General features: G+C 39.8%; 1 protein-coding gene across 1 annotated transcript; it reads right to left on the bottom strand.

Annotated features, from left to right (window-relative positions):
* Positions 1-8,789: 8,789 nt before the first annotated feature.
* On the bottom strand, positions 8,790-9,719 carry LOC102416175 (olfactory receptor 8S1-like). Its single transcript, XM_006049132.4, has one exon. It carries the CDS (start codon positions 9,717-9,719, stop codon positions 8,790-8,792), a length of 930 nt encoding a protein of 309 aa, XP_006049194.3.
* Between the last annotated feature and the right edge of the window lie 238 nt (positions 9,720-9,957).

Here is a 9,957-nt window from a genome sequence, read left to right as displayed (position 1 = left end):
TCAATATGTTTGATATTTGTAGTAGGTTATTTAAGTATACTGTTTAATTCTTAAGATTGTTTCTTTGGTGCTTCTCTCTTTTTTCTTGAGTAAACTTGACAGAAGTTTATCTACTTTATGTTTCCAAAGAACAAATCTTGTTTTTTATTTTATTGAGAAGTAATTGACATAACATTATATTAGTTTCAGATGTACAGCAGTGATCTGAATATATCACTGTATATTTGTATATATTGCAAAATTATCACCATAGTAAATATAGTTAATATCCATCACCACACATAGAGCTACAGTTTTTATTGTGATAAGAACTTTTAAGATCTACTGTCTTTGACTTTCAAGTAAACAATATAGTATTATTAACAATAGTTACCATGCTGTACATTACATCCCCAGGACTTATTTATTTTACAACTGTAAGTTTATACCTTTTGACCCTCAAGTCTTCACCTACTTCACCCACCCCTTACCTCCTTATCTCTGGTAACCACCAGTCTGTTCTCTGTGTCTATGAGTGTGTTGTTTATTTTTTAATTTGACATATAACATATAAATTTAAGGTATAGAACATGTTAATTTGGTGTATTTATTATAATAGTGTTGTCATTTTAATGATTATTAGCACTTCTATTATGTTACATAAATATTCTATTTCTATTTTAGTGGTCAGTAAATGGCAACCCACTCCAGTGTTCTTGCCTGGAGAATCCCAGGGATGAGGGAGCCTGATGGGCTGCCATCTATGGGGTTGCACAGAGTCGGACACGACTGAAGTGACTCAGCAGCAGCATAATTAGTTAAGTTCTAGTCTCTTGCTGCTGCTGCTGCTGCTGCTAAGTCGCTTCAGTTGTGTCCAACTCTGTGTGACCCCATAGATGGCAGCCCACCAGGCTTCCCCATCCCTGGGATTCTCCAGGCAAGAACACTGGAGTGGGTTGCCATTTCCTCCTCCAATGCATGAAAGTGAAAAGTGAAAGTGAAGTCGCTCAGTCGTGTCCGACTCTTAGTGACCCCATGGACTGCAGCCTACCAGGCTCCTCTGTCCATGGGATTTTCCAGGCAAGAGTACTGGAGTGGGGTGCCATTGCCTTCTCCCTCTAGTCTCTTAGGAGGTGTAATGATTATAATACAATGTTGTTGTTCATATTCACTCTACTATGCTTTAGATCTCTTGGATTTATTTACTACTATTTGAAAGGTTGTACCCTTAAGCAACATTTGTCCTATCACCCCACCCCCCATTTCTTGTAACCATCATTTTACTCTCTGATTTTAAGAGTTTGGCTTTTATAGATTTCATATATAAGTGACATCACACAGTATTTGTTATTCTCTGTTTGACTTATCTCACTTAGCATAAGGTGCTCAAGATCCATCCTTATTTTTGAAAATGGCAGGCAGGTTGTCCTTTTTCTTGTGGATGAATAATAATCCATTTTATACACACACACAGATACACACACACATATAACATCTTCTTTATCCATTTATCTGTTGATAGACACTTAGATTATTTCCATTTCTTGGCTATTCTTAATAATGCTGCAGTAAACATAGGATTGTATATATCTCTTAATAGTCTACTTTCGTTTCCTTTAAGCTTATACCCAGAAATGATATTGTTGAATCAAATGGTAGTTCTATTTTTGGCTTTTTGAGGAGCTTTCATATTGTTTTCCACAACATAAATACCCATTTAATAATCTCTAATGGCATCAGGCACCCTTTGCAAGACTTAGTAAGAGAGCAGACCGATGATACAACTGTTAGTTATCACTGCTCCTTCCTTGGTTATATAAAAAATTGAGGGCTTAAACCAATGGGAAGGGGTTTTTTGGCCATATTGAGAATTTAGTGTTCATGGTGGGACACCATTTCCTTTTCTTTTTGTGGGGAAGGAAGGGTTACTTTCTTTTTGTAGAATCTAAAATGAATGGGGTCCTAAGAGCAGCACTTACAATAAACAGAGGATGGATGTCTGCAAGCAGAAGAGGCAGATATTATTTCTTTGCTGGACTTCTGCTTTAGCAGTAGACTTTCTGATCTTTCTCCTATGCCTCTCAGGACCAGAAAGAGAAGAACTGGAAAAGCTGACAGGGTGGAAGGTGGGGTGGTAGAAAAACAGCAGGCTGTTTAATTCCTATTTGGTATGGCAAGGGTATGTGAATTTCTGGGGAGAAGTCAATTGGTCATCTTGGTAGAGACCTGGCTTTGGACACACCCAGGTGGCACTAGTGGTAAAGAACCTGCCTGTCAATGCAGGAGACATAAGAGATGCAGGTTGGGCAGATTTCCTGGAGGAGAAAATGCAACCCACTCCAGTGTTTTTGCCAGAGAATCCCTGTAGCTGGCTAGCTACACAGTCCATAGAGTTGCAAAGAGTTAGACATGACTGAAGTGACTTAGCATCCATTTGTCACATGCAAGGAGGTTGTTAGGTTTCTCTGCAACTAGAGCAGAGAGGGTGCTGCTGGGATTGGAGAAGAGGCGGGATATAAGAGTGTGAACGGGAGTCAAGCCTCCTAGATCAGGGAACTGTGCAGTGAAAAGAATCAGCAAGATCTTCTGAAGAATTCCCATATGCCTCCTCCAGAGTCAATGCCTATATGACTGCTATCCTAAGGTCATTGTTTGGGTTTGGGTTGCTCATTGCCAATGAGTAAACAAGTGATGATTAACAGTGAGAAAATAACAACAGGGCTAATTATAAAAGTCACTGCTTTTTTCCCCCTCTGTTTATTTTATTTTATTTTTTGTCTCTAAAACTGGAGGAAATGTGTCTTAAAGGGGTGATAGAGGGGATGTCTCTGGGTCATATTAGGTCTCTTAAAATAGTGAGATCTCAGCTCACACATACATTTGGAGAAAGAGTTGTTGTTCAGTCAGTCATGTCCAACTCTTTTCAACCCCATGAATGGCAGCATGCCAGGTTTCCCTGTCCTTCACCATCTCCTGGAGTTTGCTCATGTCCATTGGGTTGGTGATGCCATCCAACCATCTTGTCCACTGTTGTCCTCATCTCTTCTCATGCCTTCAGTCTTTCCCAGCATCAGGGTCTTTTCCAGTGAGTTGGCTCTTTCCATCAGGTGGCCAAAGTATTGAAGCTTCAGCTTCAGCATCAGTCCTTCCAATGAGTATTCAGGGTTGATTTCCTTTAGGATTGACTCGTTTGATCTCCTTGTAGTCCAAAGGAATCTCAAGAACCTTCTGAAACACCACAGTTCAAAGACATCAATTTTTCAATGCTCAATCTTCTTTATGGTCCAGCTCTCACATCCATACATGACTACTGGAAAAACCATAGCTTGACTATACAGAACTTTGTTGGCAAAGTACTGTACAGGTTTCTCATAGCTTTTCTTCCAAGGAGCAAGTGTCTTTTAATATCATGGCTGCAGTCACCATCCACAGTGATTTTGGAGCCCAAGAAAATAATGTCTTTCACTGATTCCATTGCTTCCCTATCTGTTTGCCATGAGGTGATGGGACCAGATGCCATGAAATATTTTTTTGAATGTTGAGTTTTAAGCCATTTTTGTTCACTTTTCTGTTTCACCTTCATCAAGAGGCTCTTTAGTTCTTCTTCACTTTCTGCCGTAAGGGTGGTATCATCTGCATATCTGAGGTTATTGATATTTCTCCCAGAAATCTTGATTCCACCTTGTGCTTCATCCAGCCTGGCATGTCACATCATGTACTCTGCATATAAGTTAAATAAGCAGGGTGACAATATACAACCTTGGTGTACTCCTTTCCCAATTTGGAACCAGTCCATTGTTCCATGTCTAGTTATAACTGCATACAGGTTTCTCAGGAGGCAGGTCAGGTAGTCTGGTATTCCAACCTTTTGAAGAATTTTCCACAATTTGTTGTGATCCACACAGTCAAAGGCTTTGGCGTAGTCAGTGAAGAAGAAGTAGATGTTTCTTTGGAATTCTCTTGCTTTTTCTATGATCGAATGGATGTTGGAAAACTGATCTCTGGTTCCTCTGTCTTTTCTAAATCCAGCTTGTACATCTGGAAGTTCTCAGTTTGCTTGGTTCATGTACTGTTGAAACCTAGCTTGAAGGATTTTGAGTATTACCTTGGTAGAATGTGAAATGAGTGCAATTGTGTGGTAGTTTGAACATTCTTTGGCATTGCCCTTCTTTGGGATTGGAATGAAAATTAACCTTTTCCAGTCCTGTGGCCGCTGCTGAGTTTTCTAAATTTACCAACATATTGAGTACAGCAGTTTCACAGGATCATCATTTAGGATTTGAAATAGCTCAGCTGGAATTCCATCACCTTTACTAGCTTTGTTTGTAGTAATGCTTCCTAAGGCCCACTTAACTTCACACTCTAGCATGTCTGGCTCTAAGTGAGTGACCTCACTATCATACTTATCCCTGTCATTAAGACCTTTTTTGTATAGTTCTTTTGTGTATTCTTGCCATCTCTTCTTAATCTCTTCTGCTTCTGTTAGGTCCTTGCTATTTCTGTCTTTTACTGTGCCCTTCCTTACATGAAATGTTCCCTTGGTATCCCTAATTTTCTTGAAGAAATCCAGTCTTTCCCATTGAACCATTCTATTGTTTTCCTCTATTTCTTTGTATTGTTCACTTAAGAAGGCTTTCTTATCTCTCCTTGCTATTCTTTGGAACTCTGCATTCAAATGGGTATATCTTTCCCTTTCTCATTTGCCTTTCACTTCTATTCTTTTCTTGGCTATTGTAAGGCCTCCTCATTTTGCCTTTTTGCATTTTTCTTTGGGATGATATTGGTCACTGCCTCCTGTACAGTGTTACAAACCTCTGTCTATAGTTCTTCAGGCTGTCTGTTTACCAGATCTGATCCCTTGAATCTATTTGTCTCCTCCGCTGTATAATCATAAGGGATTTGATTTAGATCATACCTGAATGGCCTAGTGGTTTTCCCTACTTTCTTCAGTTTAAGCCTGAATTTTGCAATAAGGAGTTCATGATCCTAGCCATAGTCAGCTCCTGGTCTTGTTTTTGCTCACTGAATAGAACTTCTCCATCTTTGGCTGCAAAGAATATAATCAGTTAATTTCAGTGTTAACCATCTGGTGATGTCCATATGTAGAGCTGTCTCTTGTGTTGTTGGAATAGGGTGTTTGCTATGACCAGTGTGTTCTCTTCATAAAACTCTCTTAGCTTTTGCCCTTCTTCATTTTGTACTCTAAAGCCAGACTTGCCTATTACTCCAGGTATCTCTTGAATTCCTATTTTTGCATCCCAATCCCCTACAATGTAAAGGACATCTTTTTTTTTTTTTTGGTTAGTTCTAGAAGGTCTTGTAAGTCTTCACAGAACCGTTCAACTTGAGCTTCTTTAGCATTACTGGCTGGGGCATAGACTTGGATGACCGTGATGCTTTCTTATTATAACTTCAAAAAATTAGAAATAACAGATGTGTTGTTACTTAGTACATGATTCAGTATACATGTTTCACTTGTGGAAAAATAAAGTTAAGTGGAACTTTAAAGTGTTTTAATCTATTAACCATATCCATGACTGTAATAATTCTCATTATTGCTATCCAGAAAATAGCATTGGATGATTGCAAATTATCATGACTTTAAAACGCAATGTATTTCAAGTAAAATCATAAGTAGCATGTAAAAATGCTCATGAAATACAAAGTTACTGTGTCATAGAACACGTATTTTATATTTCATAAATTCTTGTTAAAATAATGAGAAAGGAAGACTAAAAACCCTTGCATTCTCCAAGTGGACATACTAGAGAAAACCAGTGCTTTAAAGAAGTTGAGATGCTGGAGAGGCTAAATTTTCTTGTGTTATCTTGAATGTGCAACATTCCCCCTCAAATTCCAACTCTCATGTAATAGAAAAGCAGAGTTCTTGGCATCACCCAAGTCACTCACATGACAGTCACTCTGGGCAGAACATAGCACTTTTTTTTATCTGCAAGGCTTCCCATTCAAAGCTCCAACCCCTCCAATAAGCCCTAAGTTGATAACTTTTCTTTCCCTGAAATTCAACACTTTTGGTGAAATGTTATGTTTTTCATTGCCTTTCTATTAATTTAATTCCAAAAAATAATTCAGTACACATACAACTTTACTAGTCACCAGTGAAGTCGCTCAGTCGTGTCTGATTCTTTGCGACCCCATGGACTGTAGCCTACCAAGCTCCTCTGTCCATGGGATTTTCCAGGCAATAGTACTGGAGTGGATTGCCATTTCCTTCCCCAGGGCATCTTCCCGACCCAGGGATCAAGCCCAGGTCTCCCGCATTGTAGACAGATGCTTTACCGTCTGAGCCAACTTTACTCAGTATCAATGAAATGATAGAGAAATAAATTATGATTAAGCACAACTTTTGGCCAAGATAACTATATTTCCATTGATAGGCCTTTGAGCAGGATTGAATCTGAACTGTCTTCTCCCATCCTGACGCCACCCTCAAAGTATCTTCATGCGTTTTTCTTATGCTTTTCTGTGGCATCTTTGAGCATCTAAAACAGAGGACCACTAGGAAGCTTTTAGTGTTAACTCACCAGATATCCTGAAGCCTATAGTTCTTTCTTAATTTATCATCTCCCATTAAAAATTTTTATTTCTTATTTTTTACTTAAAAATTGCTTTATTGAAGTAGAGTTGCTTTACAATGTTGTGTTAGTTTCTACTGTACTCCAAAGTGAATCAGCTATACTATACATATACACATATCCTTTCTTTTTTGGATTTCCTTCCCATTAGGTCATCATAGAGCATTGAGTAGAGTTTCCTGTGCTATACAATGTGTTCTCATTACCTATTTTATACATAGCAGGTTCGTGACATTGTACGGGAGGCAGGGATCAAGACCATCCCCAGGGAAAAGAAATGCAAAAAGGCAAAATGATTGTCTGAGGAGGCCTTACAAATATCTGTGAAAAGAAGAAAGCAAAAGGCAAAGGAGAAAAGGAAAGATATACCCGTTTGAATGCAGAGTTCTGAAGAATAGCGAGGAGAGATAAGAAAGACTTTCTCAGCTATCAATGCAAAGAAATAGATGCAAACAATGGAATGGGAAAGACTAGAGATCTCTTCAAGATAATTAGAGATACCAAGGGAACATTTCATGCAAAGATGGGCTCAATAAAGGACAGAAATGGTATGGACCTAACAGAAGCAGAGGATATTAAGAAGAGGTGGCAAGAATACACAGAAGAACTATACAAAAAAGATCTTCATGACCCAGATAATCATGATGGTGTGATCACTCACCTAGAGCCAGACATCCTGGAATGTGAAGTAAAATGGGCCTTAGGAAGCATCACTACGAACAAAGCTAGTGGAGGTGATGAAATTTCAGTTGAGCTATTTCAAATCCTGGAAGATGATGCTGTGAAAGTGCTACACTCAATATGCCAGCAAATTTGGAAAACTCAGCAGAGGCCACAAGACTGGAAAAGGTCAGTTTTCATTCCAGTCTCAAAGAAAGGCAATGCCAAAGAATGCTCAAACCACCACACAATTGCACTCATTTCACATGCTAGTAAAATAATGCTAAAAATTCTCCAAGTCAGGCTTCAACAGTACGTGAACCATGAACTTTCACATGTTCAAGCTGGATTTAGAAAAGGCAGAACCAGAGATCAAATTGCCAACACTGAATTGGATCATCAAAAAAGCAAGAGAGTTCCAGAAAAACATCTGCTTTATTGACTATGCCAAAGCCTTTGACTGTGTGGATCACAACAAACTGTGGAAAATTCTGAAAGAGATGGGAATACCAGACCACCTGACGTGTCTCCTGAGAAATCTGTATGCAGGTCAGGAAGCAACAGTTAGAACTGGACATGGAACAACAGGCTGGTTCCAAATCGGGAAAGGAGTACATCAAGGCTGTATATTGTCACCCTGCTTCTTTTACTTATATGCAGAGTACATCATGAGAAAAGCTGGGCTGGATGAAGCATAAGCTGGAATCAAGATTGCTGGGAGAAATATCAATAATCTCAGATATGCAGATGATACCACCCTTATGGCAGAAAGTGAAGAAGAACTAAAGAGCCTCTTGATGAAAGTGAAAGAGGAGAGTGAAAAGGCTGGCTTAAAACTCAACAATCAGAAAGCTAAGATCATGGCATCTGGTTCCATCACTTCATGGCAAATAGTTGGAGAAACAGTGGAAACAGTGACAGACCTTATTTTTTGGGCTCCAAAATCACTGCAGATGGTGACTGCAACCGTGAAATTAAAAGATGCTTGTTCCTTAGAAGAAAAGCTATGATCAATCTAGACAGCATATTAAAAAGCAGAGATATTACTTTGCCAACAAAGGTTCATCTAGTCAAGGCTATGGTTTTTCCAGTTGTCATATATGGATGTGAGAGTTGGATTATAAAGAAAGCTGAGGGCCAAAGAATTAATGCTTTTGAACTGTGGTGTTGGAGAAGACTCTTGAGAGTCCCTTGGATTGTGAGGAGATCCAACCAGTCCATCCTAAAGGAAATCAGTCCTGAATATTCATTGGAAGGACTGATGCTGAAGCTGAAACTCCAATATTTAGGCCACCTCATGTGAAGAACTGACTGTTTTGAAAGACCTTGATGCTGTTAAAGATTGAGGGCAGGAGGAGAAATGGATGACAGAGGTTGAGATGGTTGGATGGCATCACCAACTCAAAAAGGTGGACATGACTGGGTGACTGAACAACAATAGTTTGGTATTTGTTTTTCTCTTTTTAACTTATTTCACTCTGTATGACAGTCTCTAAGTCCATCCACATCTCTACAAATGACCCTGATTTGTCTTCACTTTACAGCTTGCTACCTCTACCATTGCAAACATTTCCCCAGGGTTCTTCTCAGAGCTGTCTTTACTTCTTTGTTTTTAAGGCTATAGATGAGGGGATTCGCTAGTGGAGTAACTACACCATACTGTATGGAGAAGATCAGCTCCAGAGGTGAACCTGAGGTTGGCATGAGATAACGGAGGAAAGCTGAGACATAGAAGAAGCTCACTGCAGTGAGGTGGGAGGAGCAGGTGGAGAAGGCTTTGCTTCTGCCTGTGGTGGAGCTGATGCTCAGGATGGTGGAAACAATGCGTGTGTAGGAGAATAAGATCAGGAAGAAGGTACCAAAGCCATGTAGCAGTGTGGAGCCTGTCAGGACAGTGACATTGGTGGAAATATCAGAGCAGGACAAAGGGAAGAGAGAGGGCAGTTCACAGGTATAGTGGGGGATGATATGGTTCTCACAAAAGTTCAAGTTCATAGCCAGAAGGATGTTGAAAACTGCATCCAGAAAACCCAGGCCCCATGAAGCCCATACCAGCCTCACACAGAGCTGGCTGCTCATCACCTGACTGTAGAGCAGAGGGTAGCAGATGGCAGCATAGCGATCATAGGCCATCACTGAGAGCAAGAAGATTTCTGTCCCTCCAATGTCAAACACAAAGAAGGCTTGAGTCAGGCAGCCCTCCTTTGAAATAGTTTTCTTTTTAGACAGGAGGTTCTCCAGGAGCTTGGGAACTGTGACTGAAGAGAAGCAAAGATCCAGGGAAGAGAGGTGACTCAGAAAGAAGTACATAGGTGTGTGGAGATGGGAATCAGCTCTGATCACCAGCAGCAGAATCAGGTTCCCCATCATGGTTAGGAGGTAAATCCCCATGAAAAGCACAAAGAGCAGTATCTGGACTTTGGGATCAGCAGACAGCCCAAGGAGGATGAACTCAGTGATGGTGCTGTGGTTCCTCAAGGCCATTTAGAAAGGGTTTTTCCTAGAAAAAAATATAGCAATGTACCTGAAACTTCTCTTTACTACACCCAACTATGGAGAAACGGATCCACTTTTATGAACTTACTCCACACTAAATAGGAGTGTGACTCCCATTTAGAGTTCACGTATGTCTTTATCAAATGTCTATAAGTTTGCTTACCCTTCTAGTGTTCTGTTTCAAACAATTATTTTTCCATAGGTTACATTCTGTTTTAAAGACACG

The sequence above is a fragment of the Bubalus bubalis genome, chromosome 4 (assembly GCF_019923935.1).
Source record: "Bubalus bubalis isolate 160015118507 breed Murrah chromosome 4, NDDB_SH_1, whole genome shotgun sequence".
NCBI lineage: Eukaryota > Metazoa > Chordata > Mammalia > Artiodactyla > Bovidae > Bubalus > Bubalus bubalis.
Note: the sequence above shows the minus strand (reverse complement) of the source record. Positions and strands in the feature narration are given on the sequence as shown.

Excerpts from the sequence above, each read along its gene's own strand:
- LOC102416175 (XM_006049132.4), bottom strand. The coding sequence starts at position 9,719 with ATGGCCTTGAGGAACCACAGCACCATCACTGAGTTCATCCTCCTTGGG.